Raw genomic sequence first — 12,796 nt, 5'->3', positions numbered from 1 at the left:
TAATTTTTTTCTGACATACTGTATCCATCACTGGGCAAAAATCCCCATCCTTACTTACTACAGTCGTCTCTGAAATGCCAGGATCCGTTGAAATATGATGTTGTGGAAATTAGATTTAAGAGATGAGCATGTGTGCTGATGGAGGGCTTCTTTCCACTACCTTATCTTTAAAGCTGAGTCCTGTGCTTTTTCATTGCTGGGCCTTTGCGATCCATCACCAGTTATTATCTGAAACCCTGTCCATCTAAATGCCAAATGTGCTGGACCGCAGCACGCTTTGATCAAGGGAAGGTTCGCTCGGACAAACTTTTCTGCTGCAACATATTTAAATAGTCAAATTCAGTCAGTATTAAAATGAGGAATGTCTTCCCATTCAGCAACAAGAGCACCAGTGAGCTCACCACTGATGACAGGAAAGGACTTTCTCCAAATTGTTGATGAATTATAACAGTGTAGGGGGGAAAGGAAACCTTTAATGTTGAAAAGAGGGGATAATTAAAGCGTTAACTGAAGTAACTCCTCCATGGATTGACATTTGGGTTTGTAGCATAACATTTACAGCGTTAAACCTGCTTAAGTCACCATAAGAACGAAGAAATGTGTCGCAATCCTCCCACAACAAGGCTGCTGATATTTTGGAGCCGTTAGGTTTCAAAGGATCTCCTTCTTGGCCCGTAATGGCTTCGGTGCCGGGAGCGGACCGATAGTGGAAGATGATGAGGGCCAGCCTCGGGTTGTCACAGCAGCCATAAATCTGACTGGGCTGACGCAGGACTGCAACGGAGGAGATTGGTGCGATGTCGGTGGATAGCCGGGGAAAATAAACCATTTAATCACAGCTCAGTGGAAGGAGTGCTTTCATGTTTTTACAGTGCTGAGGTGAGGAAACACCCATTTCTCTTACGTATTGGCGGCCGGTGGCTCTTGCTGAAGCTTGTTCTGTTGGAAGATGAAGATGATTGGGGGAAAGTCGCTCTAACGCTTGCCTCTGGGTGATGTTGGGACTTTGAAATTGTATTGACTCTGGAAATCTTCTCTATTCTAGTCCTGCTCAGTGTGTTAAGTGTCCTGAGATGACTTCTGTTGTGATATGACACTATAAATTAAATTAAATTGAAAGAGGAAATGGAAGCTGATTAAAAGGAATAAAAAATGATGATGAAAATTATGTTAGATGTGATAATACTGCAGAGTTTGCAGAATATTATAGAGAGCTCAATCAGTCGTTCAGCATTTCTTTCTTCAGTCTTTTCGGTCAGTTAAGGCGGTTCCTGAGGTTTACGTTTTATATTCTAAATCAAATCCGCATCCATAACAGCTGCAATTAGAAATACACTTACTAATTCAGGTAGTAAGCTAGTTAGCTGGACATGCTAACGATAGCAGCATACATTAGCGCAGGTAAACATACAGTTAAATGTATTCCTTACATTCTTTCTATGCTGTTTTTAGTTTTGGAAAGGTAATATCAAAGATACCACCCTCCAAACTTTTAATATACAGAGTATTTCTCTTTCTCCCGCCCCATGCAAATGTCATCGTGTGGATAAATCTGAAGCTCGACAGCCCTGCTGCCATGCCTAGTTACGGTTGCTATGGTGCGATTGGACAATCGCTGTTCGGGAGCAACAGGGTTTAGTAAACAGCCCATCACTTTGTATTGAATAATTTAAATGCTAAAAGTATTTCTATAATTTATATACACTCCCAATCGAACGTTAATAGGACAGGCCTCGGTGTTACACTTGCATGACCCCTCATAATGAAATGCAGCTGACCCGAGCTTGACTCTCGGCACAAGCTTTTAACAAACCTCCCTGACTCTTTGTTGCCCAGGGACCTTCTTTTACTCTCTTGTATTGATCTGTACTCTGTGGCTGCCTCAGCTGACGAGCAGCAGGAATCTATCAGTGCTCTGTTAAGTGTCCTGTGGAGATTCATCGAGGCATGCATTCAATTGCTCAGCGCAATCTCGGCCTTTTTTCTTAATAGCCTGCAGTCCTCCTCAGTCAGGTCTTCATTAACGTGTCCTTTTCATTCTGGTTACCATGGTCATGTGCTTGCGTGCGTCTGTGAATAGGATGCATTATGTAATACTTTGATTAAGAAAAAAAAATAGAACCGTCATACTGTCTGAAATTGATTCCCCCCCCCCACAAATAACTAGAAAATATATAAATGACATAACCATTTGAGATGTCAGGAGCGCCTTGAAGGAAATTCTTCAAATTTGGCTCAAATGTTCACTTGCATTCAAGGATGAACTGATGGGAAAGTTGGTGGTCAAAGGTAGAGCTGGGGTCATTCATTGATGCACAAACACAGCAGCAGTAGCAAGACTCAGCTGTGTCCTTTTTACCCCCACCAACACATGATATATAGGATTATCCACACCGGAACATGTTTCTGTTAATAGTAGTCACCTAAAATTGATTTCTAAATGTGTCCTCATAGCCTTTTACAGAAGTAATTTCTGCTCCGCTGTTGTTATGGTAACATGCACTTTAACCATTATTATACCATGCAATACAAAAAATACAATTTTTGATTGTAGGTGATGGGACTGTAAATATATCATTTTATTAATAAAAAATAATACATGTACATTCCAGTTACTCACCTATGTTAGGGGTTGACAATTGTGTCAAATATAAAAGCTGTTACACCTAAATTAGGTTGATATCTGAGTATTGGCTCACTGATTTAAAATGAATGGTGTCACACATTCGTCACTAATTAAAGGACTTTTTTGGCCCTGGGTTTTGCTTCTCAGGCAGCAAAGAGGCTACTGCCCTGCCCTCTGATTGGTGGATTTTTGTGCTTGCAGTCTGAGAAGAAACCTGCAGATGAGATTCAGGGATGCTAAACGCAAGAAAAACTTGTGCAGTTTTTTTTTTGTGTGAAAAAAGAATATATTTGATCTGAATATGTTTAAACTATTGATGTCAGCCTCATACATGAGTCATCTAAGGTTTTTCTCCTGCTGTCATATTCCTGGGTTGGGTTACTTTTTTTTTTTGTTTTTTTTTGTGTATGATGATGTGTATAACGGGACTGCATTGTAATATCCGGGGGCAGGTCCACAGTGGAGTGGGAGTGTCTGCGCTCTGCTCTTGCTTCTACCAGGAAAACGCTGGAGGAGAGCCACAGTGCCACACAGCCGCGCACTGCAGAGGAGACAGCGGGACGGGGGGGCGCCACCGGGGAATATGTCTTTCTCACGCAGCGACGTCCGCTCAAACCACCGGCGCTACGCGGTCAACGCATGTCCACTGCCTCCGCTTTAGTTCAGCGGACACGCGTCGCCCTGCTCGCCACTTATGCTCTGCTGAAATCTCCGCCGCCGCCGCCGCTGCTTCTGCTCCATCCCCGCCCCCTCCTCCCCTCATCCTCCTGCTCTCCACCGTCCCGTCGCCAGGATGGACAAGACGCTCTGCAGTCCGCATCCCGCCATCAACAAGAGCAACTCCTCCTCGTCGGACCGCGGCAACAACTCGTCGACGGCGAGGAAGCCCGCGAGGAGCGGGTCGCACAGCCCCGGCTCGGGCTCCCTGGGCGGCCCGCCCGGAGTGGGAGGGAGCCGGGGAGCCGCCGCGCTGGGGAACAGCATGAGCGTGCAGCAGCCGCGCAAGAGGCAGCTGGAAGGAGTGCTGAGCAAATACACCAACCTGATCCAGGGCTGGCAGAACAGGTGAGCAGCACGCGGCCGGAGATCGGAGGGGAGAGGGCGGGGATGTGGACGCTGCACACTTCCCCCTTCATGTGTCAGATTAGCCTGCTGTTGTTATTTGCCCCGTCCACGTTGCACTTTTAGCACCACGTCACTGCGAGGGGGAGGAGGAGGAGGGGTGAGGGGGTTTAAACCCTGCACACCCATCATAGGACTGCTAATGTTCAACTTTATAGACTAATATAAGGTTAACAAACACTCATAAAAGACAAGTGGATCATAGAAATTAACAGAGAGACCAAGTGATCTGACTAGTCCTGCATGATTAACATGACTCAACTCCACAGTAAAGCTAGGTTTGGAGGATAGATTCTGTTATTGCTCAATCATGACAAACGAGACAAAACTTTAACATTATAATAATAAACTGAATAATGTTTTGAACTGTTGGTCATAACTAGAAATCTGGAGACGTCCAACTTGGTCTTTGGGACATGATGAAGCAATACATCTGGAAAATGTATCTGGAACAGCTGTACCAATAATGCACTATTATGCAAGCCTGTATACAGCTGCAACTAATTATTGTTATTCATTTTTCTTTTTGCTCATTTTCTCGATGATTTGTTCGGTCTGTAACACGTCAGAAAACTGTGACAAATGCCCCAAGAACACATGGCATCTTCTAATTAAATAACCCAGAGACGTTTCATTTAATATTTAAGATCAGTAAAAGCAGATAATATGTAAACCGTGAGAACGTCCAAATATTGTAGGGAACTGATGATTATTTTCATTGTTGATTAACCTGCTGGATCAATCCGTCTGTACAGACAATTGTGAAAAGATTACCTGCTCAAGGTGATGCATTCAAATTCCTAGTTTAATTCCACCCAGTCTAAAACCCAGAGATATTCATCTTTCCATCACATAAAACATCACATCTTTTCTTCTGTCCATCTACTGCAGTAATCACATAATCAGAAAAAATCAAAATACTGCTTACAATAAGCTTGAAGTATCTCATGAGAAAGAGCAGAAATCCTCACAAGTGAGAAGCAGGGAGTAGAAAGTGTTTAGCAGTAAAATCTTTGATCCGATTCATAGAAATAGTTTTTATGTGACGCTTAATCGACATATCGTTGTCGCTCTAGTTCTGAGTTTCATAAAGATGGTCTATATTGTAGGACTGTTGGATTGTACAGGTGGACGTTTAGCCTGAAACAAATACAAATGCATCCTCACTGTATATTCTCTTCTGATGCACGTTCTCCGTCACGTTACCGTATCGCTTTAAACACACGTTTTGCTTGCGTCGTGTGGTTTTCTGATATTCTGCTGCCAGTGAAGCGCTGCAGCCGCTCTCATAATGAAGTGCAGAATCTCTCAGCGACAACCGTGGCGATCACAGCGGTGCATTATTGTGCGACTTTTACTTCATGCAGCATTTATGGGTTCACTCCCTGCTCTGTCCGATTCACTAGACTCTGACACTGACATGGTTTTCATAAGAAGCTATCAGAATTAGAAGACGTGACCAAAGCCTATAGTTGTTGTTGTTGTTGCTGGTGTGAGCCACGTATGAAACATCTGGTTGTGTGTTTTTTTTTTGATGAATAGAAAGACTTTTCTTACTAATTTCCTGGAAGCTGCTCAACTCGTGCACACACAGTTACCATGAATTATGCAGGGTTTCTGTTCTGCAGCTGTGACTTCTTTTTTCACCAATAGGCACACAAAAATAACCGTCCCACTGTCGCGGTGCTGCAGAGAAGAAGGAAGCTGGGAGTAAGTGAGTGGGATCTGGGCTGGGATCCAGTGTATATGTGTGAGGGGGGGGAGAATGGCTGCTCCCAGCTCTCACATTAAAGTGACTGGCAGACGATGCACTGAACTGCATCTTGATAGGCAGCCACAGGAATAATAACTGGCTGTTGCGATTCGTCACGCACACATGTTCATCTCAAAGAGGTCACGTCGATCAAACGCTATTTAATTGTGTTTGACGTTAATGTGGAAGCTGTTGCATGTCACGTTAACGCTTGAACTCGTACATGCAAATAACGGCGTCTTAAGTTGCAGGGAGTTGTTACGAGCAGGATGTGAGCTGAGATGTTATCGGGGAGGGTGCTGCTTTAAGTGTTGCTTTGGTTCTTTCGGGTGGCGGCGCTTCTCCCGTTTCAATTTTCAAAGTGCCTGAAGGTGAAGGTCTCGCTTTCAAGGAGAGATTCAAGTCAACGTGTCGGCGCCGACTAAAACGTCCTGTTTGAAGGAAGCCAGAAAGGTTCTGTACCTGAAATTTAAACGGGTTAACCGTTTATAAACAAATTATGAGGTAGCCTGGAGTCGTGTGGTATGTCGCATCCAGAAAAGGAATTATCCTTTTAAAAATATGTCCATTTAGAGGGAAATGTTGCATCACAGTCATGGTGAGTGAATTACTGTAGTTAACTGTGCTGGTGAAACACTGTAAGTGGAGCTGCATTCGAGGTCAGTCATTTTTCTGCAACACTCTTGTTGTCTTTGTTCATAGATTGTGAGTTTTCCATTCGTATCTGTGCTCATGACTGCTGTATTGGGTTTCTACTGGATGTGGTCACAGAAAAATCCCCAAATATCCAAACCATGCAATGTAGAATAAAGCTTGTTGTTGCTTGAAAAATGACTTGAAAGAGCATTTTTTCCCCTAAACCCATTAGAAGAGAAGCATCGTTTCTCAGGTTCAGTGTTTTAGTTGTATCTTTAAGTGCCTGCAGCATCTATATATAGAAACATTAGAAGGAGGAGAGGCGGTGCAGTTACTGGTGGAGATGGGTGGTGTTGGAGTAATTACTGTCGTCAATCACATTACGATATTTATCAGACGGTGAAAACACATTGTATGAGTTTGGCAGGTGGTGTCGTGGTGGGCAGCGGACCTGAGTGGAGCTAATTCTGCCAGTGTGTGGGTGTTCATGTGTCAGCGTGAAGTGCCGTTGTGTGTGTGTGTGTGTGTGTGTGTGTGTGTGTGTGTGTGTGTGTGTGTGTGTGTGTGTGTGTGTGTGTGTGTGTGTGTGTGTGTGTGTGTGTGTGTGTGTGTGTGTGTGTGTGTGTGTGTGTGTGTGTGTGTGGGAGAAAATGTGCTAGGTAGCCATTTTTTGTTTCTACACACATGAGGTGCTTCATTGACATAATGCATTGCTTTGTTTGCTTTTCATAGTTTGTAGTTTTTCTTAGTAATAATAATAATGTAACCACCAAGTTCATTGTAACATGAAGTGTAGTTTAACGCTGTTCCTTTCTGTGCAACGTGAGAGTGAATCGTCTCTCAAAGCCTCCTGGGACGGCAGTGGTTGACCAGGAAATACAAAAAAACTATAGAAAGATAGATAGATAGAAAGATAGATAGCTAGATAGATAAATAAATAAAGGTAAATAGTCCAGATCCACAACCAATGGTTACTGTTGATGTAGATTCACTCAGTCATACAACACTGTATGGTGCATCCTACCTCTGAGCTTTGGGTGTTTCATTATAGATACAAAGATGGTCAAGATTCCCCCATTGGAGCGTTTGTGACTGAAACATAAGGCAGTGGTTAATGCACCTAACATGTGCATGTGTGTTTGATTACAGCATCAGCTGCTCATAATCCCAGTTGTCAAACGACTTCAACTTTTCATGCAGCAGATATTTCTCTGTTCAGTCCGACTTAAGTGTTTGTGCGTCATAGATATTCAAACATTTGCGTGCCGCTCACGGAGGACTGAACATTCAGAGCTGTCTCCGTCTCCTTCTTTTTTCTTCGTTATTCGAAGCTGGATCTGAAAAATTTCTACATGCGTAGATTGTAAATCTATGTCTTCCCTTCGGGTCAGACGGGTGGGGAGCACATTGTGAGGGATGAATCATTTCTTTGCAGATGTGCTCACCGGAGAAGGAGAAGAGAAGGCTGCTTTGATGGAAGCCGTGAGTCGGAGTATTGCTGCTCTGGTGGGCGTTAATGTGGCAGAGAAGAGGAAGAAAAACTTAGCCTGGTTTGCTGCCCTGATTTCTCCCCCCTCCCCCCCGTTACTGTAGTTGGTTGGTGTGCTGTTAGCTGCAAAAAAACAATTCAGGAGTTGACAAAAAACATCTTAACTCAAGGTCCACTTACTAATTAGCTCTGAGCTGTCAATCATATCAGACCTTTTCTCATCATCCGTTGCCACGGATCGGTTGATGTTCAAACGTTCAACTTTCCAACCAAGTCAGCATGGCTTGTTCCTGTGAGCCAAATCAATCTGCTGATGAAGACCATGTGATAGGGTTGAAATCCAACACTTGAGTGAGTAAGTGGGCCTCAGGTCAAGGATTGCTTCGTGAACTGTTTCCACGGGCTGCAATTAAGCACCAGGCTTACGTTTTTTTGTGGAATTTTGATTACATTTCAGATGAACATTAGTGATATTTGTTTTGTGGTGATAAAGTCTTTAAGTCACTGAGCCACTGAGAAATGGCACTCTAGCTTTCAGCTTGGTGTTTACTTTTCTTGTCATTCAGAAGAAGCTTAACCACCGGAGGGTCAGTAAAAACTACATTTCAGGGGCTGTTAAGTTACTCTTTAATGGCTGTTGTGAATATGATACTATCCTTTCTTCTTACAGTGAATCCACTCATACATCATTTTCAACAATTTAGTTGTTATAGAGCAAATTCTGCTACCTTGTTTTATAATATCCCACTGCACAAGCATTGAATGACAGGAAGCTAAGTCGGGCCCTCGTTTAATCAGCAGTAACAGCTCTGAAGTTGAGCATTTTAACATGAAAGTCAATGAGGACCTTCTCGCTTTTAGATTCATTTTTCTGCTTCAAATAATGTTACAAGATCGACTTAAGATCGGCATTTTGAGAGAGAGAGAGCCAAGTGAAGGAGTAGCTGGTGAAAGAAGGCATCGAGGGCTTTTCTGGCTCCTAGTGGTTAAAAATGATTTGATGCAGCTTTAAATTTCTTTTTACTCAGTTTTTACTCAGAATTCCTGGAATTACTGTTATGTTTTAAGGTTGTGATGTCATGCCTTATATTTTTTCACCTGCATCCAGCAGAGAAGAATATCAGGGTCAGAGCCAATCAGAAGCAGAGTAAGGGGCGGGTCTTCACAGAATATGGATGGGGATAAAAAATAACGCTACCTAGACAGACAGACCTGCTAAATGTCACCAGTGGAACCAATGAAAATGTTCAGTTGGAGTCTCGAGCCATACTACACATCTCAATCCCGAACTCACTATTTCCTGCTGATAACAAGCGTGATTTATTGCCTTCCTGCCTGTCTGACATTCCTCTGAGTGTTTTTAAGAATAAACTGCCAAAAAGAGCTGAAAAGAAATGCTAATTCCGCTGACAAGCCATATCCTGCCATAGGAAATGGCAGTATCACTGTTGATGTGAATGAAAGTGCTTGAGTAAGCTCTTTTAACAGTGTTGTTATTGTTATGCTTGTGATTTATTTGAATATATCAGCGAAAAAGAAAAGGATGAGTGTCAGACAGCTCTTTGTTGAACAGATACATATTCTTGAGTGGGTGAGTGATTACGTTTCAGAGATAGTGTGGATACCTTTTGATGGAAAAAATGGAAATTTGGTGTTTTCCATGCCTTTTTTAAAGCATATTTCTCCTCAGAAATGGATACTTTTTTTGGATATGATTTTTTGCACAAGGTTTTAAACCAGTAAAGGGTTTAAAATCATGATATGCTGTGCAACAAGTGCAGTAACATTGCTGCAAACGTTTCATCATTTTTGTCCTATCATTATCTTTTCATCTGGCGGGGTTTGGTGCCGCTTCATCCTCTCCGAAGGTGAAAAGTTCATTGCAGGTCGGGTGTTACCAGCGCCGCTATGACACGAAAGGGCTGTAAAGCCCAGGTTTGTTAGCACCATCCATCATGTTAAAGGTCTGCATCGTGGTGTATCTGCAAAGGCAGGACTTGCCTGGAGGGGTCAGTGCTAAAAGCCTCCACTCTGCTGACTGAACACGGGGATAAGACTTCATACACGGTGTTCAAGGAAAAAGAGACGGCCGGATAAAACCTGACGCAGGCAGATCGTTCCCTGGTTGGCTGTGGTCGACATAAATCACACACTCTCCTGATGGAAGGGGGCAAGACTGGGAGTGGGGATCAGTTTTCAAAGAACTGTATTCACCGCATCCTCTATGGGGAACCAGAGGGTTCATGGGAAATTGCTCGACGTGAAGGATGCACTAACAGAGTTCTTTTGTCCCCTTATCATTTGCATATTTGAAGACTGAAGCCATTCATGATGTGATTTTTAATCATAAATAAAAAAAACTTTGATAGAAACTTTTATAGAATTTTATAAAAAAAAAATGTATAGTCCTTAAACGGTTAATTGAATAGTAAATAAGTCAATAATGTTGAGCTCCAGCCTCTAAAATGTAAGGAGATGGTGCTTTTCACTGTTTTGTTAAACAGATTTATTGAAAATGAAATATATTTGTCTTTTTGCAACCTTTGCTGGACAAAACACAGAGATGTCCCCATGAACTTGTGACTCTTTTTTTAATGATTTGGGAAAATGGGCTTATTGCCCCCGTATACACATCCTTTCCTTCTTAACTTTCACAATAAAAGCCCTAGAATGGGCAGCAGTTGTGAAACTAAAGCATGAGGGTTGATTGAAATGAACTGTCGCTGTGGAATACTGGATCCAGTGATATCTTTAATCACCGCATACAACCACGACTTGAAAACAGGAAGGAAAGCGGTTCTGCCCGCTAAAGGTCTGATCAATACTGCAGCTTCTCTACCCGCGGATGAAAAGAGAACATTGATTGTGAACACAGGGATTATCGGGGAAAAGCGGGCGATATGTGGTGCAGAAGACAGAACAAAGCCTACTGCTGTTACCTCACGCCACTGTTCACAAACATGAAAAGGTCAGTCAAAGCCACGCAGAGCTCTCGCCCCGCGATGCAGAACCAGGAACGGCAGTGAGGCCGGTTTCTTGAATGTCATATAGTCCTCTCCGGCCACAGGACATGGAATGCTTCTCTCATGTGTCTGTCGACTTTGAGGTCCTCCAGCCGGCGATGAGCGAGGCGGAGATTCAATTACGCGGTGATTGAATGTGATTCATTAATCACAAAGGGGGTGGGGGGGGAAATGTGGGGTTTAATTTCCACGCCTCAAGCTGTGGCTTCTGCTCGAGATGACCGCGTTAATCGTCACCTTGAGTAATTTGGAATGGAGCTGCCGTCTTGGTGTTGGTGAAAGCGGGGCCTTAATGTGCACGGAGGGGTATTTTTAACGAATCTTGCGTGAAGAGAGCTTTGGTAAATAATATCCTGCAGGCGGTGTTGCATGGGAGGTGAGAAATCTAAGGAGGTTGTGGGTTTTTTAACGGCAGCTCTCTTTTGCCTCATCTCCCCCTCATTGCTTTCTTACTCTCTCACACACACACACCTCCTGGAAAGTTAGCACAACAGGAATATAAAGAAAGTTTTCACCAGTAAACAAGCTGAGCTAATGAGAGCATAAAGCAAACTGATGCTAACGGTGCCTCTTATTTCCCTCTTTCTATCTGGGCCATTACCTTCTTAACCGTCCGTCTCTGTTTTCCTCCCATGCAGGTACTTTGTGTTGGATCCGGAGTTGGGACAGCTGCAGTACTTCGTCAACGAGCAGGGGAAGAGCCAGAAGCCCCGCGGGTCCCTGCCCCTGATCGGCGCCTCGGTCGTCCCGAGCGACGAAGCGCCGCACATGTTTGTTGTAAACTCCGTCAATGGAGAGCTGTACAAACTCAGAGGTATGACCTCATGCCGGCCTCAGGCTGCCCATATATGGCAGCGTACACACACTGTGCGGAGACTGTGTTTTATGTTGGAGTCACGTGGAGTGCAGTGTGTACATACCGGGGTGTTTATGAATTAACTTTTTCCGTCAAGTATTTGTGAACGTCAGCCGGGTATGGAAAGCATTTAATAGAATTAACAAAGCTGATATACTGAGTTTGATTATGTTTTTATTGAAAAAGTAACCAAGCTGTTATATTTCATCATCATTTGTTATTATCATTATTAGACTACAAGTCTAAGTAAGTGTCAATATCAAGAAAATTGCTACTTACTTCATTGAAAACCTTGTCAAATAGCCAACTTGCCTATTCGTTTCATGCTTTGTGCTGCTTTGATTGTTGGGCCGTTTCTCTGCAACTGCTGGTTTATTAAGGTGTGGATGCATCGCGATGCGGACGTGATTAAACTCTGGAACATCCTCTCCTCTGATCCCTACAGTTGTGTTAAGAAGGAGTACAGCAATGTTGCTCATGTGCACATCGCAGTGCTGATGCAGAACCAGCATGCAGCTCTATTTTACATTGAAAGGAGACTTGTTTAAAGCTTCAAAGCTACACCATAGTGGAAAATCGCTTTCAGGCCCAGCGTCAGACAAAGCGCCTGTCGCTGGTGTCTAACGCTGAAGGCCTTCGCTTTCAGTGACCTGTATCCACTGAAGCGAGAGAAAACTCCTTTTTACTGTTGCTCCACTTGAGCCGCTGGAATGTCCCCCTAGACTCTCGAGGGGGAGGATATCAGAATAACTTGGCCTATATTCTCTGAATAACTCTGCGATCCTTGTGTATTGAGCTAAGGGGAAACAATGATCCACCAGTGAAGAAGAACAGGCAGAGGTATTTCCACTCCCAACGCCTCAGTAAGATTTGTGAATATTGAATTCTTCAATCCTTAGAAACGGCTCAGCAAAACAAACCCAAGGCCTGTTTAGATATCTGACCAGCACCGAGACCTCAACAACAAAAACACATTCGAAATAATCTTCCTCTGAAAGTAATTGTAGTTGAATATCACAAAAAGCCTCCATTTGCTCAAACAGCAGGGTTCAAAGAGGCTCAGATCCTCAACAGTTGGTGATTAAGATTAGCCAGTATGCTTCAGATCTGGTATTGGTTACCATGGGAGTCCCTGAAAGCCCACCTTAGAAAAGGAGCAATTTCAAGGAGTCATTTTCCAGTATTGGTGTATCGTTTTACTTCGTCTAAAGCTTTAAATGCCACCTTTACTCTGATGTTGATATCTTCGTTCAAAGAGAGGACATTGAACACATTTCCTCGTTGCTAGCTG

The 12,796-nt window shown here is 43.4% G+C and overlaps 1 protein-coding gene across 1 annotated transcript in view; it reads left to right on the top strand.

Moving 5' to 3' along the window:
* Nucleotides 1–3,136: 3,136 nt before the first annotated feature.
* Nucleotides 3,137–12,796, top strand: part of osbpl10a (oxysterol binding protein-like 10a) — a 48,880-nt gene continuing 39,220 nt past the window's right edge. The window contains exons 1-2 of the mRNA XM_084033031.1: nt 3,137–3,691; nt 11,288–11,463. Of these exons, the coding sequence (XP_083889157.1) occupies nt 3,420–3,691; nt 11,288–11,463 (448 nt within the window). The 5' untranslated portion in view covers nt 3,137–3,419. The remainder of the gene's footprint in view (nt 3,692–11,287; nt 11,464–12,796) is intronic.

This window comes from Eutrigla gurnardus (genome assembly GCF_963514095.1).
Source record: "Eutrigla gurnardus genome assembly, chromosome: 17".
Taxonomy (NCBI): Eukaryota; Metazoa; Chordata; class Actinopteri; order Perciformes; family Triglidae; genus Eutrigla; species Eutrigla gurnardus.
This window is presented reverse-complemented; position numbering and strand designations above follow the sequence as displayed.